The sequence below is a fragment of the Salvelinus fontinalis genome, unplaced genomic scaffold, assembly GCF_029448725.1.
Source record: "Salvelinus fontinalis isolate EN_2023a unplaced genomic scaffold, ASM2944872v1 scaffold_0064, whole genome shotgun sequence".
NCBI classification, from domain to species: domain Eukaryota; kingdom Metazoa; phylum Chordata; class Actinopteri; order Salmoniformes; family Salmonidae; genus Salvelinus; species Salvelinus fontinalis.
Window position 1 is genome coordinate 220,627 of NW_026600273.1, and position 25,721 is coordinate 246,347.

Consider the following 25,721-nt stretch of genomic DNA (forward strand, 5'->3'; position numbering starts at 1 on the left):
ATTCTGCCCTTTCTCCGCCTCTCTCCCTTTTCACTCCCTCTCTCCTCCCCTTTCCCTTTTCACTCCCCTCTCTCCGCCTCTCTCCCTTTTCACTCCCCTCTCTCCGCCTCTCTCCCTTTTCACTCCCTCTCTCCGCCTCTCTCCCTTTTCACTCCCTCTCTCCGCCTCTCTCCCTTTTCACTCCCCTCCGCCTCTCTCCCTTTTCACTCCCTCTCTCCCTTTTCACTCCCTCTCTCCACCTCTCTCCCTTTTCACCCCCTCTCTCCACCTCTCTCCCTTTTCACCCCCTCTCTCCGCCTCTCTCCCTTTTCACCCCCTCTCTCCGCCTCTCTCCCTTTTCACTCCCTCTCTCCGCCTCTCTCCCTTTTCACTCCCTCTCTCCGCCTCTCTCCCTTTTCACTCCCTCTCTCCGCCTCTCTCTCCCTTTTCACTCCCCCTCTCCGCCTCTCTCCCTTTTCACTCCCCCTCTCCGCCTCTCTCCCTTTTCACTCCCCCTCTCCGCCTCTCTCCCTTTTCACTCCCTCTCTCCGCCTCTCTCCCTTTTCACTCCCTCTCTCCGCCTCTCTCTCCCTTTTCACTCCCTCTCTCCGCCTCTCTCTCCCTTTTCACTCCCCCTCTCCGCCTCTCTCCCTTTTCACTCCCCCTCTCCGCCTCTCTCCCTTTTCACTCCCTCTCTCCGCCTCTCTCCCTTTTCACTCCCTCTCTCCGCCTCTCTCCCTTTTCACTCCCTCTCTCCGCCTCTCTCTCCCTTTTCACTCCCCTCTCTCCGCCTCTCTCTCCCTTTTCACTCCCTCTCTCCGCCTCTCTCTCACTTTTCACTCCCCCTCTCCGCCTCTCTCCCTTTTCACTCCCCCTCTCCGCCTCTCTCCCTTTTCACTCCCTCTCTCCGCCTCTCTCCCTTTTCACCCCCTCTCTCCGCCTCTCTCCCTTTTCACTCCCTCTCTCCGCCTCTCTCCCTTTTCACTCCCTCTCTCCGCCTCTCTCTCCCTTTTCACTCCCTCTCTCTCCCTTTTCACTCCCTCTCTCTCCGCCTCTCTCCCTTTTCACTCCCCCTCTCCGCCTCTCTCCCTTTTCACTCCCCCTCTCCGCCTCTCTCCCTTTTCACTCCCTCTCTCTCCCTTTTCACTCCCCTCTCTCCGCCTCTCTCCCTTTTCACTCCCTCTCTCCGCCTCTCTCCCTTTTCACTCCCTCTCTCCGCCTCTCTACCTTTTCACTCCCTCTCCCTTTCTAAGAACTTCCCATTTGAATCAATAAGGATTGCAGTTGTGGGTGACTATCTGGGTGGAGCAGACTGGGAGGCTGGTATTCTGACCTGGGCTGGAGCAGACTGAGAGGCTGGTATTCTGACCTGTGCTGGAGCAGACTGGGAGGCTGGTATTCTGAACTGGGCTGGAGCACACTGTGTTGGAGCAGACTGGGAGACTGGTATTCTGACCTGTGCTGGAGCAGACTGGGAGGCTGGTATTCTGACCTGTGTTGGAGCAGACTGGGAGACTGGTATTCTGACCTGTGTTGGAGCAGACTGGGAGACTGGTATTCTGACCTGTGTTGGAGCAGACTGGGAGGCTGGTATTCTGACCTGTGCTGGAGCAGACTGGGAGGCTGGTATTCTGACCTGTGCTGGAGCAGACTGAGAGGCTGGTATTCTGACCTGTGCTGGACAGACTGGGAGGCTGGTATTCTGACCTCGGCTGGAGCAGACTGGGAGGCTGGTATTCTGACCTGTGTTGGAGCAGACTGGGAGGCTGGTATTCTGACCTGGGCTGGAGCAGACTGGGAGGCTGGTTTTCTGACCTGGGCTGGAGCACACTGTGTTGGAGCAGACTGGGAGGCTGGTATTCTGACCTGTGCTGGAGCAGACTGAGAGGCTGGTATTCTGACCTGGGCTGGAGCAGACTGGGAGGCTGGTATTCTGACCTGGGCTGGAGCAGACTGGGAGGCTGGTTTTCTGACCTGGGCTGGAGCACACTGTGTTGGAGCAGACTGGGAGGCTGGTATTCTGACCTGTGCTGGAGCAGACTGAGAGGCTGGTATTCTGACCTGGGCTGGAGCAGACTGGGAGGCTGGTTGGCTGACCTGGGCTGGAGCAGACTGGGAGGCTGGTATTCTGACCTGGGTTGGAGCAGACTGAGAGGCTGGTATTCTGACCTGGGCTGGAGCAGACTGGGAGACTGGTGCAGTGTCATCAGGCTGTGATGGTGGAGGCCATCCTGTTCTCGGGTTCTGCTTGTGTTATGCCAACCACCAGGTCATTATAACCACCAGGTCATTATAACCACCAGGTCATTATAACCACCAGGTCATTATTACCACCAGGTCATTAGAACCACCAGGTCATTAGAACCACCAGGTCATTATTACCACCAGGTCATTATTACCACCAGGTCATTAGAACCACCAGGTCATTAGAACCACCAGGTCATTAGAACCACCAGGTCATTAGAACCACCAGGTCATTATTACCACCAGGTCATTATTACCACCAGGTCATTATTACCACCAGGTCATTATTACCACCAGGTCATTATAACCACCAGGTCATTATAACCACCAGGTCATTATAACCACCAGGTCATTATTACCACCAGGTCATTATCACCACCAGGTCATTATTACCACCAGGTCATTAGAACCACCAGGTCATTAGAACCACCAGGTCATTAGAACCACCAGGTCATTATAACCACCAGGTCATTAGAACCACCAGGTCATTAGAACCACCGGTGTAACAATACATCATGTAGATGTACACAATGAACAGACTAGGTCCATACTGCTCCTACATGGTGTAACAATACATCATGCAGATATATATAATGAACAGACTAGGTCTATAATGCTCCTACATGGTGTAACAATACATCATGTAGATGTATATAATGAACAGACTAGGTCTATACTGCTCCTACATGGTGTAACAATACATCATGTAGATGTATATAATGAACAGACTAGGTCTATACTGCTCCAACATGGTGCAACAATACATTATATAGATGTATATAATGAACAGACTAGGTCTATACTGCTCCTACATGGTGTAATAATACATCATGTAGATGTACACTACCATTCAAAAGTTTGGGGTCACTTAGAAATGTCCTTGTTTTTGAAAGAAAATCTAATTTTTTCATTTATTTACCTGTTTTTGCTTTGTCATTGTGGGGTATTGTGATGTCATTATGGGGTATTGTGATTTCATTATTGGGTATTGTGTAGATTGATGAGGGGGAAAAATGGAAAAAAAATGATTGAATCAATTTTAGAATAAGGCTGTAACGTAACAAAATGTGGAAAAAGTGAAGGGGTCTGAATGCTTTCCGAATGCATTGTATATATAGGGGCAGTACTTAGTGATATCACTTCATGAAACAGGAGATACAAATATATAACATAGATTCACAATATCAACATTCAATGTATCAAAATATATGACCAAGCTGGAAGTGGAAACGCCAGCCCAGCCACAATCCTAGAGGTTCACTGATGATCAACCTCCTCCTTCACATCTGACTCCTGATGATCAACCTCCTCATTCACATCTGACTCCTGATGATCAACCTCCTCCTTCACATCTGACTCCTGATGATCAACCTCCTCCTTCACATCTGACTCCTGATGATCAACCTCCTCCTCCACATCTGACTCCTGATGCTCAACCTCCTCCTTCACATCTGACTCCTGATGATCAACCTCCTCCTTCACATCTGACTCCAGTGATCAATCCAAAGCGCCTTCTTTTTTGGGGGAATCCCGATGGACGACGTCATCCAATAGGCCCGTCATCACCACAACCGCCCACAAGTTAATTGTCATTCAGGTTATTAATGGGAAGAACATTAGCAATATGTCCTGTCTGGTAACTTGTCTCGTTCAAAAGATTAACATTGGCAGGTGAACAGGGAGAAACCTCATTTAAAAAACTCAGTTGATCTTAAACTGCAGAAAACATTTTGGAAGTCTTTAACTGCATCAAAGTCTGTGGCCTGTGATGTTGGGACAAATGATAGTCCCTTATTATACAAGAGACAAAATTCACAAATTCTACAGCACAACGGCAGAGTCATGTCTTCAGTGTAAAACTAACAATGACTCAATAATCCTTCTGGGAATGTTATGATGTCATAAAGTTATGGGAGGAGTTAGAAAGTTGGCTGTCAGAAGTACAGTTATACAATGTAAAATTACTTTTAATCCGTCTGTCTGTATATTTCAAAACAGGACATTTGAGGGTGCAGTGAGATACCCCAGAGTTGGACGATACTTTTCTCATAAATCATCTTAAATATTATACTTAATTAAACCTGGAAATCAACCAATCCTCTGTTGTTAATTCAATAGAAAGGTCAAATGCTTTATTATCCAAAAGTTGAAAGTGAGTTGGCATCTGACAGAAAAAAGGTGATGGAATGAAGTTAATGGAGATGTGGAGGTGTGTTCTAGTGGGTCTGGGCAGGTGTGATGTAGTTAATGGAGATGGAGGTGTGTTCTAGTGGGTCTGGGAAGGTGTGATGTAGTTAATGGAGATGGAGGTGTGTTCTAGTGGGTCTGGGCAGGTGTGATGTAGTTAATGGAGGTGTGTTCTAGTGGGTCTGGGCAGGTGTGATGTAGTTAATGGAGATGGGGTGTGTTCTAGTGGGTCTGGGCAGGTGTGATGTAGTTAATGGAGATGGAGGAGTGTTCTAGTGGGTCTGGGAAGGTGTGATGTAGTTAATGGAGATGGAGGTGTGTTCTAGTGGGTCTGGGAAGGTGTGATGTAGTTAATGGAGATGGAGGTGTGTTCTAGTGGGTCTGGGCAGGTGTGATGTAGTTAATGGAGGTGTGTTCTAGTGGGTCTGGGCAGGTGTGATGTAGTTAATGGAGATGGGGGTGTGTTCTAGTGGGTCTGGGCAGGTGTGATGTAGTTAATGGAGATGGAGGAGTGTTCTAGTGGGTCTGGGCAGGTGTGAAGTAGTTAATGAAGATGGAGGTGTGTTCTAGTGGGTCTGGGCAGGTGTGATGTAGTTAATGGAGATGGAGGTGTGTTCTAGTGGGTCTGGGCAGGTGTGATGTAGTTAATGGAGATGGAGGTGTGTTCTAGTGGGTCTGGACAGGTGTGATGTAGTTAATGTTTGTATGATGTTGTCGTTTGTATGTTTTTGTATTGTTTATAAAAAGATAAAATGAAATATTTTTCCCAATGCAAAGTTACACCTCACTGTTCTATTTTTGGACTTATTACATTAAACCAATCAGAATTTAGAAGAATGCCAAAGTTAGGTGTAAAGTAAAATGGAGGACCAGCCTATTCCCTATGATGTAAACTACAACAGAAATAACTTCAAATGTATAGAGATTTCTGGCATCAGGACAAAAATGTGATTCAGAGTCACCGAAAATATTTTAAGTATTTTAATTAAACTCAAACGGTAAATGCAATTCTCGTATATACGGGTTCACTGTATCACCACGCAGGGTAGATCAGAGAACTGTGGAATGTACTCAAATAGTAGTTTTTATACTATGACAGTTTTAGTTCCAACTCTTCCCGTTGGCCTATCATAGTAGAGGCTTAGCATGGTTAATACTCTTGCTCCGCTTTTGGGGGCACCCGAACTTGTCCAAGCCCCTTGGCGCTTTTCTTTGTCCACATCTGGTTGCTGGGTAGAGTAGCTCCGTCTTGTGTCTCCCCTTGATTCAATATGCCAACAGGCTATAGTGCATAAACATAAATCCTAACAAAATGTAGAACTTCAAATTAAGCCAATCGTTTGCACTCATGACTTGAGTGATTTAAAGTAAACCAACGTTTTGGAAATACAAAACGCCATCTAACCAAATATCAAAGTATGTTATCTTAGCCAGCCAGCTAACATTAGCTAAATGCAGTTATCTTAGCCAGCCAGCTAACGTTAACTATATGCAGTTATCTTAGCCGGCCAGCTAACGTTAGCTATATGCAGTAATCTTAGCCGGCCAGCTAACGTTAGCTATTTAGCCAACTAGCTATTAGCCTAACCAGCGTAGCCAACCAGCTAACGTTAACTATTTAGCCAACTAGCTATTAGCCTAACCAGCGTAGCCAACCAGCTAATGTTAGCTATTTAGCCGACTAGCTATTAGCCTAACCAGCGTAGCCAACCAGCTAACGTTAGCTATTTAGCTAACTAGCTATTAGCCTAACCAGCGTAGCCAACCAGCTAACGTTAGCTATTTAGCCAACTAGCTATTAGCCTAACCAGTGTAGCCAACCAGCACCGAGACCATTTAGAACCAAACTAACAAAACCTAAACGTGTTTGCAGATCAAAAGATCAGAGACAAACAGAATGATGGGAGGAAATTAACCTTCAGAAGTCATTGATCAATGCTGATAAAGTGACACACTGCTTAAATAATAATGAGTAGTTATTTATGATGTAAGGTGATTTGTAGAGCAGTCAGTTGGCTGTCGGCTGCAGTGTCGAACCAAACCAAACCAATCAGGTGGTTGTTCGATGAAACGAAGCTTCAGACGTCATTGATGACGTGCTGCTGATAAAGTGATACAGCCATCAGCACACTGCTTTGAAGTTTAATGCTTTCAAGGCCTCGTACCTCCGGTTTCAAACATAACATCCCCACCGAAAAGTTGACAATACAAAAAGGAGCAAGCAGGTTGATTTCCTCTGTCATTTTGAGCCCACGGCAAGAAGTCACCAGAGCCCACCGTGCTAACAGGTTCCCACTAGATAACACAACCACACAGTTAATGAAAAGCATGAGGTGAAGCTTGAGCTAGATATCAACCTATCGAGCTGGTGTGACCTTCCTGGTCTCTCAAGTCAGTGAGTCAACACAGGAAGGAGCAATGGATGGATAGTTCATTTATTTCCAAAGCTGCAATGATGGGACACACACACAGTATGGATGAATGATCAGTAGTGACGGGATATAAATAGCACTCCCACAGCAAGTCTACATTAATCTGCCCTATAATATACTAACAAAAAAACTATTGAAATGTCAATCAAAGTCATTGTGATCGTATAGTGGATTTAACAATTCCTACTAATTCCTAATTTACTAAAATAAATATATACATTGTTTCCATGTGTCTCATATTCACTACATCAGAATAAACTGTCATCCATTTTACTATCAAAATATATCAAATTAACCTGAAGATTTACTCAATGTCCCCCTCTGGTGGCGAAGAAGTATAATACACCTAAACTAACAAAACCGGGCTGATAAACTGGCTGGTGTTCATGAATTTAAAAAACATATACTCTATACATTTGTCATAAATGACCTGCATTGATGAGACACACGGTGTGGATGAATGATCAGTAGTCGACAGGGTAAAAATAGCACTCCTAAAGAAGATGCATTTTCCAGTTAGATACCAACTTGAAAGAGGGAACTTAAGCATAAAACCCACATGGAAAACTGAGATTTGGCAAATAACATATAAAGAGAGGCTTATTTGACGCCAAACCAACAACAGTAGTTACTAAAACATAAATTGCTAATGTATGATTTAAAAGGTGGATTTTATGATGTAATGTCAACTTTATATATTTCTATCCCGGGACTATTCAATTTTGAACTCACCCACAGCAATTCTCCATAAATCTGCTGTGGATTACCCAGAATCCCGAAATAAATGAATACATATGTGATCATTCAAAAAACATAACTGGTTGTGCTTGTAGGGAACCAGATCGTGAACACAACTAAGTTACTAAGTCTTTAACCACACTGTATTGTTACACTGGTGAGTAAAAACTCATTCTTCCTACACTAACTTTTGGTCTGAACATTATAATATATATTTTACGTCACACTAGCGTCATTGTCTTAAAGTTGCACATCTCCATCGCAGTCAGAGGTTCAGACTGAGCGTTACCCACTCCAGTCAGCAGATGGCGGTGTGCGATTTTAAGGCAATGCTGTTAGTGTGACGTATAATCTAGTGGACGGAACGCAATGCTGTTAGTGTGACGTATAATCTAGTGGACGGAACGCTTCTTTCAGCAGCAGCAATAGTTAGTCCGCCACCTCGGTAGCTTGCTAGCCTAAATAGCCGAACCCATAAAGCTCTTTAGACGCTTTAGTGTATATTAGCCACTGTATTTTAAACCCTCGTCTGTCGTCTAGTTAGTTAGTTATCCTATTTCATTTCATATTTACGGTGTTGTTATTATTCAGCTGGCGGGCTGGTTAAGTTAGCATTAGCCTAGCTAGCTAACATCTCCGACCATGAGTTCACTAAATTACTCTCTTCCTGCTGAAGAAGAGACGGTCTGCTGGACGGAGAAAGAAGCTCTCATCAAAGAGGAGGAGGAAGAGAAGGATGTTACAATACAAAAACAAGTAGAGGATGAGGTTGTAACCCTGAAAGAAGAAGATAAAGACGTTACAGTGAAAGAAGAGGGAGACGTTACAGAGGTACAAACTCTGCAGTTGTTGAACTGATGTTTGGTGTTAAAGGGGAAATCGACAATTGCTACATCCATATTTTGACTTTTAAATTATTTATTTATAGCCATTGATTCTTGAAGAATATAACACATGCCTCATGAGCTTAGTTCAACTGTTGTACCCCATCAGATCCCAAAATAAGCTTTTTTTACTCCAATGTTTAGAAACAATGTAAATCAACAGCCTCAACATGGTTAAAACTATCATGTTGATATCATGGATGGTCAGTCCTTGCATCCATAGGTCTGTCTATGAATTTGAGAGTAGTTGCATTTCTCCAGCCCCATCATCTTATTACCAAAACAGTGGTGGAATTACAGTTTTGTTATTGGTTGAACTGCAGATTGGTTGATTGATGTGTGGCTTTTTTAAAGGGACAACCTAGTATTTAAACAGCAACAAAATGGCTGGCAAGAGACTTGGTTTGGTAAACAGTTGAGGGATGGGGCTGGAGAAATGTAACCACTCTCAAATTCATAGAGAAAGCTATTGTAGCAACCGTAACCCAACACCTAGGGACCTAGTCAAGAATTTCAGACATCTTGGCGTAACAGTTATAAGGTGTTGGCTTGAGAGTCGCTGGACCCAGGTTTGAGTCCAGCTCAGGGCTACCCCCTGAATTCACTACACTATGAATACAAGGACTGGCCATCCATGATGTCATAATAATAGTTTAACCAGGTTTCTAGGATATATAGTATATTCTAGAATTAATCCATGATGTCATAATGATAGTGTAACCAGGTTTCTAGGATATATAGTATATTCTAGAATTCATCCATGATGTCATAGTGATAGTTTAACCATTAAAGGCAAGACATACCTAGATTCAATTACATTCATGAATTGGTTTGAAACCATAAACCCTTCTCAATTTGGTGCCTTGTCGGATTTGTAAAAAATGGTTTGTCATGAAACACTTATTTATTTAAATGTAACCTTTATTTATTTAAATGTAACCTTTGTCCGGTTGTGATACAGCCCGGATTTGATCCAGGGTTTCTTTAGTGACGCCTCAAGCACTGAGATGCAGTGTCCGCTGCGCCACTCGGGAGCCATAAAATCATGTTCTAGTGCTGTCCCCAACTAAAATACATCTTGGTCAACCAAGAGTCATCTGTTCTTTCTACCAATCTCCCCATGTGTTTTTATAAAATCTGTATGTACTGAACTTGTCTGATGCTTTAAGCACGCTGTTTGATTAAATAAATAAGACACAAATGACGAGAGGGAGCCGGTCGTCAACACAACCCGACCAGAGGGAGCCGGTCGTCAACACAACCCGACCAGAGGGAGCCGGTCGTCAACACAACCCGACCAGAGGGAGCCGGTCGTCAACACAACCCGACCAGAGGGAGCCGGTCGTCAACACAACCCGACCAGAGGGAGCCGGTCGTCAACACAACCCGACCAGAGGGAGCCGGTCGTCAACACAACCCGACCAGAGGGAGCCGGTCGTCAACACAACCCGACCAGAGGGAGCCGGTCGTCAACACAACCCGACCAGAGGGAGCCGGTCGTCAACACTACCCGACCAGAGGGAGCCCCCCTCTGCTGTGTGATTTCTACCAATCTGTGTGCCAGTTATGATTTTCATATGCACATTTTCGTGGAACAGTTTCATTTAATTTATAATAGTATCTCAAAATTATTGTCTGTGATTAATCTACATTCTATCTAAATCTAAATGAAAATGATACAAATCTAAGAGTAACTTTTATTGCCATTGCCAACTATGTAAAAAAAAATAGCCTACATAGAAAATATTGTTGTATTGTAATACCTGCCAGTCTGCACAGCGCGATATCAACCCTGAGCATATCGGACTGTTTTTCTCCACTACATCACCGTATTCCTGCCGTAAGCTCTGGACCATTACACCGGATAATCGCAGCTGGCTAGCTGCTACCGAGTGGCCCAGCCCCGAAGCTAGCCTTGAGCCAGGCCCATCTCCCAGCCTGCTCAGTGGACCCTATGATCACTCGGCTACACAGCTGACGTCTCCCAGACTCTTCACTAAGACGACTAGAAGCCACTACATCACCGGATTCCTGCCGTAAGCTCTGGACCTTTGCACCGGATTGGCTATAGTGGCTAACGCCCTTGTCCCGAAGCTAGCACCAGTTAGCCTCGATCCAGGTGCATCTCCCGGCTAGCAAACAAATAACTCCAGCTACAATACCTATTTTGCCAATTGGCCTGGACCCTTTGTCGACACAGAGCCCCGCCGATCCATCACGACTGGTCTGCCGACTCAATTCCGTCAGATGTGCCCTCAACCGGCCTTTGCCAGACGTCGGTGACACCCTTGTCTCGAAGCTAGCACTAGTTAGCCTCGACCCAGGGCCGGCTCCCGGCTAGCATAGTAACGACTACCTAACGGCTTCCCTGGTTCATATATTGCTGTTCACTGGACCCTTTGATCACTTGGCTACATAGCTGATGCCTGCTGGACTGTTCATTTATCACGGTTCTCCATTTTGTTTATCTGTCAGCCCCAGCCTCGAACTCAGGCCCAGTGTGTATTTAACTGACCCTCTCTGCCCATTCATTGCCATTTTACCTGTTGTTGTCTTAGCTGATTAACTGTTTCTTACCCGTTGTTGTCTTAGCTAGCTCTCCCAATCAACACCTGTGATTGCTTTATGCCTCGCTTTATGTCTCTCTAATGTCAATATGCCTTGTATACTGTTGTTTAGGTATCATTGTTTTATTTTACTGCGGAGCCCCTAGTCCCACTCAACATGCATCAGAGAGCTCTTTTGTCCCACTTCCGCACTTGCGGTGACCTCACCTAGCATAACCCCAGAGATGCAACCTCTCTTATCGTCACTCAATGCCTAGGTTTACCTCCACTGTACCCGCACACTACCATACCCCTGTCTGTACATTATGCCTCGAATCTATCTTACCACGCCCAGAAATCTGCTCCCTTTATTCTCTGTTCACAACGCACTAGACGACCAGTTCTGATAGCCTTTAGCCGTACTCTCATCCTACTCCTCTGTTCCTCGGGTGATGTAGAGGTTAATCCAGGCCCTGTGTGTCCCCAGGCACTCATTTGTTGACTTCTGTAATCGAAAAAGCCTTGGTTTCATGCATGTTAACTTTTACTGCCTCAGAAACCCAGATCCGGGAGCACCCCCCACCCCCCCCACCAGTAAAAAAGCTGACTAACATAGCTAGCATAGTGTCACAAGTAAATACTAGCATCTAAATATCATTCAATCACAAGTCCAAGACACCAGATGAAAGATACACTTCTTGTGAATCCAGCAATCATTTCTGATTTTTAAAATGTTTTACAGGGAAGACACAATATGTAAATCTATTAGCTAACCACGTTAGCAAAAGACACCATTTTTCTTTGTCCACCATTTTCTCTCCATCAGTAGCTATCACCAATTCGACCAAATAAAGATATTGATAGCCACTAACCAAGAAAAAAACCTCATCAGATGACAGTCTGATAACATATTTATTGTATAGCATAGGTTTTGTTAGAAAAATGTGCATATTTCAGGTATAAATCATAGTTTGCCATTGCAGCCACCATCACAAATCTCCCCAAAGCGACTAGAATTACTACAGAGACCATCGTGTATTACCAATTTACTCATCATAAAACATTTCTTAAAAATACACAGCGCACAGCAAATGAAAATGAAAGACACAGATCTTGTGAATTCAGACAATATTTCAGATTTTCTAAGTGTTTTACAGCGAAAACACAATAAATCGTTATATTAGCATACCACATGTGCAAACGTTACCCGAGCATTGATTCAAGGCAAAAAGAGCGATAGCGTTATCATCACCAAAATATATTAATTTTTTCACTAACCTTCTCAGAATTCTTCCGATGACACTCCTGTAACATCATATTACACAATCCATATAGAGTTTGATCGAAAATGTGCATATTTAGCGGCACAAATCGTGCTTACATAATGGAAATAGTGTCCAACTACTCAAGCAATCTGCCCCGCGCCATCTTGGAAAGACACCGATTTTTATCGAAAACTATTCATAAACTTGACTAAAAAAATACAAGTTGGACAGCAATTGAAAGACAAATTTAGTTCTTAATGCAATCGCTGAATTACATTTCTAAAATTATCCTTACTGTGCAATACAGGGTGCGCCAAAGCGAAGCTACACAAAACAAAATGGCGATATATGCGTTTAACATTTTTCTACAGAACAACGATTTATCATCATAAATAGTTCTTACTATGAGCTGATCTTCCATCAGAATCTTGGGCAATGTATCCTTTCTCCGGTCTAATCGTCTTTTGGTCGAAAGATGTCCTCTTGTCATGACGAAATGGCCACTAACGTTCGGTATGTACAGGAAAAGTGCCCAACTCTTCAAAGTGCGTCACAAAGAAATGCCAGAAAATCGCAATAAACTGACATAAATTGCTATAAAACGGTTTAAATTAACTACCTTATGATGTTTTTAACACCTATAACGAGTAAAAACTTGACCGGCGATATATTACTGGCTAAACCAAAGCTTGGAAGGAGGCCAGTCCGACGTCCATCGTGCGTCAAGCGCATTGAAGAAAAGAAAAGTCCTTCCGGTCTTTGGCCTTTTATACAGGCCCTGATTGCGCAATCGACTCCATTCAAATTGTCACCACTTACTGACATCTAGAGGAAGGCGTAGGCAGTGTTTGTAGCCCCATAGGATTCACAGGGTCTTAAAAACTGAACTGGGACCAGAGGCCAAGATTTCTGAAATCTCACTCACCCGCAGGAAAAGTGCTGTAGAATGAGTTCTGTTTCACTCAGAGACATAATTCCAACGGTTTTAGAAACTAGAGAGTGTTTTCTATCCAATAATAACAATAACATGCATATTGTACGAGCAAGAATTGAGTACTAGGCAGTTTAATTTTGAGACGAATTTCCGCTAAGTCAAAACAGCACCCCCTATATTCTCAAGAGGTTAACATCAGAAGCCTCCTCCCTAAGTTTGTTTTACTCACTGCTTTTGCACACTCCGCCAACTTTAATGTCCTTGCCATGTCTGAATCCTGGCTTAGGAAGGCCACCAAAAATTCTGAAATTTCCATCCCCAACTACAACATTTTCCGTCAAGATAGAACTGTCAAAAAGGGAGTTGCAATATACTGCAGAGATGGCCTGCAAAGAGTTCTGTCATTCTTTACAGTCCATGCCCAAACAGTTCGAGCTTCTAATTTTAAAAAGGAATCTTTCCAGAAATATGTCTCTCACTGTTGCCACCTGTTATAGACCCCCCTCAGCTCCCAGCTGTGCCCTGGACACCATATGTGAATTGATTGCCCCTCCCCCATCATTCTTCAGAGTCCGTTCTATTAGGTGACCTAAACTGAGATATGCTTAACACCCCGGCCGTCCTACAATCCAAGCTAGATGCCCTCAATCTCACACAAACTATCAAGGAACCCACCAGGTTCAACCCTAAATCCGTAAACATGGGCATCCTCATAGATATTATCCTGACCAACTTGCCCTCCAAATAAACCTCTGCTGTTTTCAATCAGGATCTCAGCGATCATTGCCTGCATCCGTTATGGGTCCGCTGACGTCTGAAGCTTCGTTTCATCGAACACCCCTCATCACTGTCAAACTCTCCCTCAAACACTTCTGCATGCAGGCCTTTCTAATCGACCTGGCCCGGGTATCCTGGAAGGATATTGACCTCATCCCGTCAGTTGAGGATATCTGGTTGTTCTTTAAAAGTAACTTCCTCACCACCTTAAATGAGCATGCCCCTTTCAAAAAATGTGTAACTAAGAACACACGGTCCCGTGTGGCTCAGTTGGTAGAGCATGGCGCTTGCAACGCCAGGGTTGTGGGTTCAATTCCCACTGGGGGACCAGGATGAATATGTATGAACTTTCCAATTTGTAAGTCGCTCTGGATAAGAGCGTCTGCTAAATGACTTAAATGTAAACAGATATTGCCGTTGGTTCACTCCAGACCTGAGTGCCCTCGACCAGCACAAAAACATCCTGTGGCGTACTGCACTAGCATCGAATAGTCCCCGCGATATGCAACTTTTCAGAGAAGTCAGGAACCAATACACACAGTCAGTTAAGAAAGCAAAGGCTAGCTTTTTCAGAAAGAAATTTGCATCCTGTAGCTCTAACTCCAAAACGTTTTGGGACACTGTAAAGTCCATGGAGAATAAGAGCACCTCATCCCAGCTGCCCACTGCACTGAGGCCACGATAATCGAGTTTCAATAAGCATTTCTCTACGGCTGGCCATGCTTTCCTCCTGGCTACCCCAACCCCTGCCAACAGCTCCGCACCCCCTGCAGCTACTTGCCCAAGCCTCCCCAGCTTCTCCTTCACCCAAATCTAGATAGCTGATGTTCTGAAAGAGCTGCAACATCTGGACCCCTACGAATCAGCCGGGCTAGACAATCTGGACCCTTTCTTTCTAAAATTATCTGCCGAAATTGTTCCAACGCCTATTACTAGTCTGTTCAACCTCTCTTTCGTATCGTCTGAGATTCCCAAAGATTGGAAAGCTGCCGCGGTCATCCCCCTCTTCAAGGGGGGAGACACTCCTGACCCAAACTGCTACAGACCTATATCTATTCTACCCTGCCTTTCTAAGGTCTTCGAAAGCCAAATTAATAAACAGATTACCGACCATTTCGAATCCCACCGTACCTTCTCCGCTATGCAATCTGGTTTCAGAGCTGGTCATGGGTGCACCTCAGCCATGCTCAAGGTACTAAAAGATATCATAACCGCCAGTTATGTACTGTGCAGCCGTCTTCATCGACCTGGCCAAGGCTTTCGACTCTGTCAATCACCGTAATCTTATCGGCATACTCAACAGCCTTGGTTTCTCAAAAGACTGACTCGCCTGGTTCACCAACTAACAAACTAACAAACCTCCAAACGAGCTTCAATGCCATACAACACTCCTTCTGTGGCCTCCAACTGCTCTTAAAAGCAAGTAAAACTAAATGCATGCTCTTCAACCGATCGCTGCCCGCACCCGCCCACCCGACTAGCATCACTACTCTGGACGGTTGTGACTTAGAATATGTGAACAACTACAAATACCTAGGTGTCTGGCTAGACTGTAAACTCTCCTTCCAGACTCACAGTAAGCATCCCCAATCCTAAATTTAATCTAGAATTGGTTTCCTATTTCGCAACAAAGCCTCCTTCACTCATGCTGCACCACACCCTCGTAAAACGGATCGGCGATGTCATTTACAAAATAGCCTCCAGCAGTCTATCACAGTGCCATCCGTTTTGTCACTAAAGCCCTATATACCACCCACCACTGCGACCTGTATGCTCTTGTTGGCTGGCCCTCGCTAAATATTCAATGCCAAAACAATTGGCTCCAGGTCATCTATAAGTCTTTGCTAGGTAAAGCTCCACCTTATCTCAGCTCACTGGTCACCATAGCAACACCCACCCGTAGCACGCGCTCCAGGAGGTATATCTCACTGGTCACCCCCAAAGCCAATTCCTCCTTTTGCCGCCTTTCCTTCCAATTCTCTGCTGCCAATGACCGGATCGAATTGCAAAAATCGCTGAAGTTGGAGACATATATCTCCCTCACTAACTTTAAGTATCAGCTATCTGAGCAGCTTACCGATCGCTGCAGCTGTACACAGCCCATCTGTAAATAGCTCATCCAACTGCCTACCTCATCCCCATGTTTTTATTTACTTTTTTTGCTCTTTTGCACACACCAGTATTTCTACTTGCACATCATCATCTGCACATCCAGTGTTAATTTGCTAAATTGTAATTACTTCGCTACTTTGGCCTATTTATTGCCTTAACTCCGTCCTCCATTTGCACACACTGTATATAGATTTTTCTATTGTGTTATTGACTGTACGTTTGTTTATCCCACATGTAACTCTGTGTTGTTTTTGTCGCACTGCTTTGATTTTTCTTGGTCAGGTCGCAGTTGTAAATGAGAACTTGTTCTCAACTGGCCGACCTGGTTAAATAAAGTTGAAAAATAAAAAATTTAGGAATTGTTCATGATGTCCTCCGGTGATTTTAACTTTTCCTGTTGAAAAGTGATATATAAATACAGTAAAGTATAAACATTATAAAGGTAAAAATATTTTTTTTTAATAATAATCGTAACTTTATTGACAACACCCAAATGGATACTGTCATTAACGTGGTTCTTCAGTAATTACACATCATTCTTAATACTGTAGCTGTTTAGTTACAGTCACATGTTCATCGATCATCAGCTGATCCAGGAAATCATTTTCTGAATGACAGTCACATGACAAACATCACGACATGCAACAACAACCAAAGTGCTTCTTCATTCATTACTCTGGTAAAGACAGTTATGCCATGCTCCACGTTGGATCTAACATCCCTAACAAATTGATGTTTATAATGTGTTATTGTCTGCTTGATTTACTGTAGGGCCTCGTTAGTCTGTTTGGACACAGAGATACTTGGCTCATAATGTGTAGAGAACTGTTCCTTGATGGATAGGCTATTATACAACACACAGAGCTATTTTCCTTGATTTGTTGTTAGGTGAAGTTATGGGTCCTACAGTAGGTCTATGTTGTTGTTAGGTGAAGTTATGGGTCCTACAGTAGGTCTATGTTATTGTTAGGTGAAGTTATGGGTCCTACAGTAGGTCTATGTTGTTAGGTGAAGTTTTGGGTCCTACAGTAGGTCTATGTTGTTGTTAGGTGAAGTTATGGGTCCTACAGTAGGTCTATGTTATTGTTAGGTGAAGTTATGGGTCCTACAGTAGGTCTATGTTATTGTTAGGTGAAGTTTTGGGTCCTACAGTAGGTCTATATTGTTAGGTGAAGTTTTGGGTCCTACAGTAGGTCTATGTTGTTGTTATGGGTCCTACAGTAGGTCTGTTATAGTTATGGGTCCTACAGTAGGTCTATGTTGTTAGGTGAAGTTATGGGTCCTACAGTAGGTCTATGTTGTTAGGTGAAGTTATGGGTCCTACAGTAGGTCTATGTTGTTGTTATGGGTCCTACAGTAGGTCTATGTTGTTGTTATGGGTCCTAGTAGGTCTATGTTGTTGTTAGGTGAAGTTATGGGTCCTACAGTAGGTCTATATTGTTAGGTGAAGTTTTGGGTCTTACAGTAGGTCTATGTTGTTGTTAGGTGAAGTTATGGGTCCTACAGTAGGTCTATGTTGTTAGGTGAAGTTATGGGTCCTACAGTAGGTCTATGTTGTTGTTATGGGTCCTAGTAGGTCTATGTTGTTGTTAGGTGAAGTTATGGGTCCTACAGTAGGTCTATGTTGTTGTTATGGGTCCTACAGTAGGTCTGTTATTGTTATGGGTCCTACAGTAGGTCTATGTTATAGTTATGGGTCCTACAGTAGGTCTATGTTGTTAGGTGAAGATATGGGTCCTACAGTAGGTCTATGTTGTTAGGTGAAGTTATGGGTCCTACAGTAGGTCTATGTTGTTGTTATGGGTCCTAGTAGGTCTATGTTGTTGTTAGGTGAAGTTATGGGTCCTACAGTAGGTCTATGTTGTTGTTATGGGTCCTACAGTAGGTCTATGTTATTGTTATGGGTCCTACAGTAGGTCTATGTTATTGTTATGGGTTCTACAGTAGGTCTATATTGTTAGGTGAAGTTTTGGGTCCTACAGTAGGTCTATGTTGTTGTTATGGGTCCTACAGTAGGTCTGTTATTGTTATGGTCCTACAGTAGGTCTATGTTATTGTTATGGGTCCTACAGTAGGTCTATGTTATTGTTATGGGTCCTACAGTAGGTCTATGTTATTGTTATGGGTCCTACAGTAGGTCTATGCTATTGTTATGGGTCCTACAGTAGGTCTATGTTATAGTTATGGGTTCTACAGTAGGTCTATATTGTTAGGGGAAGTTTTGGGTCCTACAGTAGGTCTATGTTGTTGTTATGGGTCCTACAGTAGGTCTGTTATTGTTATGGGTCCTACAGTAGGTCTATGTTATTGTTATGGGTCCTACAGTAGGTCTCTGTTATTGTTATGGGTCCTACAGTAGGTCTATGTTATAGTTATGGGTCCTACAGTAGGTCTATGTTATTGTTAGGTGAAGTTATGGGTTCTACAGTAGGTCTGTTATTGTTTTGGGTCCTACAGTAGGTCTATGTTGTTAGGTGAAGTTTTAGGTCCTACAGTAGGTCTATGTTGTTAGGTGAAGTTTTAGGTCCTACAGTAGGTCTATGTTATTGTTAGGTGAAGTTATGGGTCCTACAGTAGGTATATGTTGTTGTTAGGTGAAGTTATGGGTCCTACAGTAGGTCTATGTTATTGTTAGGTGAAGTTATGGGTCCTACAGTAGGTCTATGTTGTTAGGTGAAGTTATGGGTCCTACAGTAGGTCTATGTTGTTATTAGGTGAAGTTATGGGTCCTACAGTAGGTCTATGTTGTTGTTAGGTGAAGTTATGGGTCCTACAGTAGGTCTATGTTAGGTGAAGTTTTAGGTCCTACAGTAGGTCTATGTTATTGTTAGGTGAAGTTATGGGTCCTACAGTAGGTCTATGTTGTTGTTAGGTGAAGTTATGGGTCCTACAGTAGGTCTATGTTATTGTTAGGTGAAGTTATGGGTCCTACAGTAGGTCTATGTTGTTGTTAGGTGAAGTTATGGGTCCTACAGTAGGTCTATGTTATTGTTATGGGTCCTAGAGTAGGTCTATGTTATTGTTATGGGTCCTAAAGTAGGTCTATGTTGTTGTTATGGGTCCTACAGTAGGTCTATGTTGTTAGGTGAAGTTATGGGTCCTACAGTAGGTCTATGTTGTTGTTATGGGTCCTAGAGTAGGTCTATGTTGTTGTTAGGTGAAGTTATGGGTCCTACAGTAGGTCTATGTTGTTGTTATGGGTCCTAGAGTAGGTCTATGTTGTTGTTAGGTGAAGTTATGGGTCCTACAGTAGGTCTATGTTAGGTGAAGTTTTGGGTCCTACAGTAGGTCTATGTTGTTAGGTGAAGTTATGTGTCCTACAGTAGGTCTATGTTATTGTTAGGTAAAGTTATGGGTCCTACAGTGGGTCTATGTTGTTAGGTGAAGTTCTGGGTCCTACAGTAGGTCTATGTTGTTGTTGTTAGGTAATGTTATGGGTCCTACAGTAGGTCTATGTTGTTAGGTGAAGTTGTTAGGTGAAGTTATGGGTCCTACAGTAGGTCTATGTTGTTGTTAGGTGAAGTTCTGGGTCCTACAGTAGGTCTATGTTGTTGTTGTTAGGTAATGTTATGGGTCCTACAGTAGGTCTATGTTGTTGTTATGGGTCCTAGAGTACACTATGTATGTCATGCAACAACAACCAAAGTGCTTCTTCGTTCATTACAGGTATATTTGTTGTTAGGTGAAGTTATGGGACAATTTGGCAAACGGTGTACAAACCCACATTGTCAGGTTGATGGAAAAGCTAGACAAAGAGCATTTTACTGGTTGAAGTGTTTTTTAAATACAAAGCGGTTGATTTGTGATGACACAAACATTATATTAAGCAGGACGTTCAAACGAGCCTTACAATTATAATCCAAAGTAGTGTGAAATGTACTCATAAGCAACCTGGAAATGGAGGTTACTCCCCTGAGTTTTCCCCCATGCACATTTGTGGCCTGCTGGAGGTCATTTTGCAGGGCTCTGGCAGTGCTACTCCTTGCACAAAGGCGGAGGTAGCGGTCCTGCTGCTGGGTTGTTGCCCTCCTACGGCCTCCTCCACGTCTCCTGATGTACTGGCCTGTCTCCTGGTAGCGCCTCCATGCACTGGACACTACGCTGACAGACACAGCAAACCTTCTTGCCACAGCTCGCATTGATGTGCCATCCTGGATGAGCTGCACTACCTGAGCCACTTGTGTGGGTTGTAGACTCCGTCTCATGCTACCACTAGAGTGAGAGCACCGGCAGCATTCAAAAGTGACCAAAACATCAGCCAGGAAGCATAGGAACTGAGAAGTGGTCTGTGGTCACCACCTGCAGAATCACTCCTTTATTGAGTGTCTGGCTAATTGCCTATAATTTCCACCTTTTGTCTATTCCATTTGCACAACAGCATGTGAAATGTATTGTCAATCAGTGTTGCTTCCTAAGTGGACAGTTTGATTTCACAGAAGTGTGATTGATTTGGAGTTACATTGTGTTGTTTAAGTGTTCCCTTTATTTTTTTGAGCAGTGTACTACATCCATAACTAGTGGTTTCCTCATTACCAGATATACTACATCCATAACTATCGGTTTCCTCATTAGCAGATATACTACATCCATAACTAGTGGTTTCCTCATTACCAGATACACTACATCCATAACTAGTGGTTTCCTCATTACCAGATATACTATATCCATAACTAGTGGTTTCCTCATTACCAGATATACTACATCCATAACTAGTGGTTTCCTCATTACCAGATATACTACATCCATAACTAGTGGTTTCCTCATTACCAGATATACTACATCCATAACTAGTGGTTTCCTCATTACCAGATATACTACATCCATAACTAGTGGTTTCCTCATTACCAGATATACTACATCCATAACTAGTGGTTTCCTCATTACCAGATATACTACATCCTTAACTAGTGGTTTCCTCATTACCAGATATACTACATCCATAACTAGTGGTTTCCTCATTACCAGATATACTACATCCATAACTAGTGGTTTCCTCATTACCAGATATACTACATCCATAACTAGTGGTTTCCTCATTACCAGATATACTACATCCATAACTAGTGGTTTCCTCATTAGCAGGGAGGAGTTTCTACAACCAAATTGCATGTGCATCGCCCTCGTGCTGCAATTTTATTAAACTCAGAAAGGGGCCTATATTGGAGACCAAAAGTCGTCTGGCACACTGCTTAGAGTTTCAACAACATGAATAACTTATTTCAAGTCTACAATCATCGATGTTACTACTAAAATATGACTATTCTTGCTCATTTTAAGACAATTGTCAAATAATTTTAACATTCATTACAGACATCAATTGTTGTACAACATCATGGCTACACTGTTGGCATCACCTTTTACAGTGGATTTCCACTGTTGTGGGCCTTTAATCATCTGACTTTGTTGTTCACACAGGAGAGATACGGGACTATCGTGGATCCTTTGGGGAGCCTCAACAACCTCATGATGCTGTAGAGGCAGAGAAGAGTCTCTCCAGATCAGAACACCTCAATAAACACCTGCAGAGATCCACAGGGAAGAGAACTCACTGCTGCTCTGACTGTGGGAAGAGATTCACCTCATCAGGCATTAAAATTCATCAAAGGACCCACACAGGAGAGAAACCTTATAGCTGTGATCAATGTGGGAAGAGTTTTACTACATTTGACTCTCTGACAGTACACCAGAAAATACACACAGGAGAGAAACCTTATAGCTGTGTTCAATGTGGGATGAGTTTTACTGCATCTAGCAATCTGACTACACACCAGAGAATACACACAGGAGAGAAACCTTATAGCTGTGTTCAATGTGGGAAGAGTTTTACTACATCTATCAATCTGACTCTACACCAGAGAACACACACAGGAGAGAAACCTTATAGCTGTGATCAATGTGGGAAGAGTTTTACTACATTTGACTCTCTGACAGTACACCAGAAAATACACACAGGAGAGAAATCTTATAGCTGTGATCAATGTGGGAAGAGTTTTACTGCATCCAGCAATCTGACTACACACCAGAGAACACACACAGGAGAGAAACCTTATAGCTGTGATCAATGTGGGAAGAGTTTTACCACATCCAGCTATCTGACAGTACATCAGATACTACACACAGGAGATAAACCTTATTGCTGTGTTCAATGTGGGAAGAGTTTTACTGCATCTAGCAATCTGACTACACACCAGAGAACACACACAGGAGAGAAACCTTATAGCTGTGATCAATGTGGGAAGAGTTTTGTTACATCTCGACATCTGACTATACACCACAGAACACACACAGGAGAGAAATTGTATAGCTGTGATGAATGTGGGAAGAGTTTTACTACTTCTGGCTATCTGACAGTGCACCAGAGAAGACACACAGGAGATAAACCTTATAGCTGTGGTCAATGTGGGAAGAGTTTTTGTCAATCTAGTGATCTGACAGTGCACCAGAGAACACACACAGGAGAGAAATCGTATAGCTGTGATCAATGTGGGAAGAGTTTTACTACATCTGGCTCTCTGACTTTACACCAGAGAACACACACAGGAGAGAAACCTTATAGCTGTGGTCAATGTAGGAAGAGTTTTTGTCAATCTAGTGAACTGACAGTGCACCAGAGAACACACACAGGAGAGAAACCGTATAGCTGTAATCAATGTGGGAAGAGTTTTGTTACATCTAGCTATCTGACTATACACCAGAGAACACACACAGGAGAGAAACCTTATAGCTGTAATATATGTGTGCAGAGGTTTGTTACATCTGGGCAGCTGAATGTACACCAGAGAAAACACACACAATAGAAATCTTATAGCTGTGATCAATGTGGGAAGAGTTTTACTCAGTCAAACAACACCAGAGAACACACACAGGAGAGAAACCACTTAGCTGTGACCAGAGGTAAGCTGATAAAAGATCTTTGACTAAACATCAGAAAATACATGAAGCAGTTGTTTCATGATATCAATTAATTTAACATTGTAGTAGGAGTATTTTAATATTGTCACAATGTAGAATGTTTTAACATTGTAGTAGGAATATTTTAATGATGTCACAATGTAGAATGTTTTAACATTTTTTTTAATCTTTATTTAACTAGGCAAGTCAGTTAAGAACAAATTCTTATTTTGAATGACGGGCTAGGAACAGTGGGTTAACTGCCTGTTCAGGGGCAGAACGACAGATTTGTACCTTGTCAGCTCGGGGATTTGAACTTGCAACCTTCCGGTTACTAGTCCAACGCTCTAACCACTACTAGGCTACGCTGCCGCCCCAAATTGTAGTGGGATTATTTTAATAATGTCACAATGTAGAATGTTTTAACATTGTAGTAGGAGTATTTTAATGATGTCACAATGTAGAACCCTAAATGTTTGTCCCCTGTTCTATTGATTTCAACATGATATGGATATTAGCCTCAGGGGGAAAATCCAGGCTCTGAATTGGAAGAGTACTATTTATGTGATTTAGTAAGTACACATTATTCCCAGATTCCGTGTGGGTGTTTGAGCTGCTAGTTTTAACAGGACGTGCAACCTCATCTCCCTCCTGTCGCATAAATGATTTTAGCATGATATCGATGAGTTATGACAAATAAGTGTTGCGTTCCTTTGTTTAGCGACCCCTACATTTAAATGCATTCCAACATCACGTACAACCTGATTTCCCCCCTAATCGATATCAGTGATTTATTGCTACTTGTCAAAACAGCGTTTTTGGTGCTTGTGCAGTTTTTATAAGGAGCTTGTTTAAAAAAATACAAGAAATATGATTATTGTGGCAGATGTTTGTGTAAATAGCACATGTTATGTTTAGGTTTTCAATTTATCCCAAACTGTTTCTGCATATTGGTTATTGATTTGGACACGTTAAAACTGTGTTTTGACATTGAGGCTATCCCACCTAGCAAAATGTAATTGAAAAGACATTGAAAATAAGACTGCAATCAACAACACATTTTTATTTTATGTTTTATTATACCATGCCTTACCATTAAGTGAATTATTGACAATACATATTATCAAAGGGGTGTACATTCATGTAACTTTTAGTAATCATAATTATTTATGCAATCAACTGACAATTTTCGGGTATAAATATATTGACATTGTTGCCCTTCTTTTAGAATATCAGGGTTCATTCTCAGATGTGCCAAACCAAATGTACTAGAGCATGACATTGGGGACTGGACCCCGATCCAACAACATGCCTATCGAGTGATCCCTGTAAAGAGAGAGAAGCTTCGCAGTGAGGTGGAAAGTTACTACGGATATTGCAGGAGTTTCCTCTTGAAATCAGACATGTCTGTTGTAAGGACAACTTGGTTGCTGATTGTCTCAAGAGTTAAAAAGATTTGTGTTTTGCGTTTAGCCAGTGCGTTGCCATGGATCACAATTTATTTTGACTGCACGTTTTTCCGTATTGGAGATGAGTTTTGTTTGGGCTCATGAAGCATTGTAGTTGATAATGTGAAATGGAAATTGTTTTCTGTTGTCCAACAAAAATATAGGATATATTTTTTCTCTTAAGGTGTTACAGTCTTTGGTTTTCCATTTATGTTTTGAGGTTGGATTTCAGCACGTATAGCTCATTAGCTCGTAGGACGCACTGATTGGTGTCACCTCGTTAGTCAGTATGTGTTACACCTGTGCTGGCTTGTCCATCTCGTTAGTGGGAAGGTGTTTCACCTGAGCTGGTCCAGGTTCTATTTAAGAGTGTCTGGCCCAGTGCTCCAGTTGTCTTGATAGATGTGGAGAGTCAACACCTTTAGTTGCTCCACCTTTTTGGTTTGCTTCCTGTCTTTAAGTTTGGTGTGGGTTTTTCTTTTGTTTGCCTCTTCTTGGGCAGATTTAGTGGGTCTTATGGTGGGTGTCTTTTAGGTCCCAGTTGTTGTTACTAGTCAACTTTCAGTGGACACCCCCATAGTGACTTTCAGAGCCCATCCTAAAAAACAACCTTATATTTTGGGATTGGATATTTTAATATTTTAATCAATAGCATTTCCTTAGGATGCTCATTAGTCTTTAAGTTGGTATTATTGTTTTTTATCCTGTTATGTTTGTGTACTAAATATTCCTGTTTATTTTCATTGTTTTCTCCTGAGAAGCCATTGTGTTGCATGTCTGAAATGTGCTGTATAAATAAAGCTTGATTTGATTTCAACAAATGAATCCAATGACTGACCAATCAACAGACTGATGGTCCATCTTAGTATGAAAAACAGTATCACTTTTCCAGCCTGCTGAAGCTGTGGTGGAGTGGTAGACACTACCCCCGGCTCTACCAGGGGCTTGAGGTGGTCTCCCACAGCTCTTATGGTGGAGTGGTAAACACTACCCCCGGCTCTACCAGGGGCTGGAGGTGTTCTCCCACAGCTCTGATGGTGGAGTGGTCATGTTCTGTGGCCTTGCCGTTCCATTTCTTGACTGCCCCTGCAACACAGAAATTAACATATTTAGTCATATTATATAAAACACTCAAAGCAATGGATATGGAGCATCTATGGCCTCAGTTACACCTGGCACCTAAATGTGACTTCTGTCATCTGATCACTCCAAGCTGCATTAGGTTCAGATCTACCAGGATGGGCCTTTGACATAGTCTGGATGCAGTCAGGCCACTGAATATAA

The 25,721-nt window shown here is 42.8% G+C and overlaps 1 protein-coding gene across 1 annotated transcript; it reads left to right on the forward strand.

The window, feature by feature from the left end:
- Positions 1 to 7,955: 7,955 nt before the first annotated feature.
- LOC129842753 (zinc finger protein ZFP2-like) lies at positions 7,956 to 25,258 on the forward strand. The gene is made up of 2 exons (XM_055911386.1): positions 7,956 to 8,411; positions 21,514 to 25,258. Exon 2 carries the CDS (start codon positions 21,831 to 21,833, stop codon positions 22,893 to 22,895), a length of 1,065 nt encoding a protein of 354 aa, XP_055767361.1. The 5' UTR covers positions 7,956 to 8,411; positions 21,514 to 21,830; the 3' UTR covers positions 22,896 to 25,258.
- Positions 25,259 to 25,721: the final 463 nt, after the last annotated feature.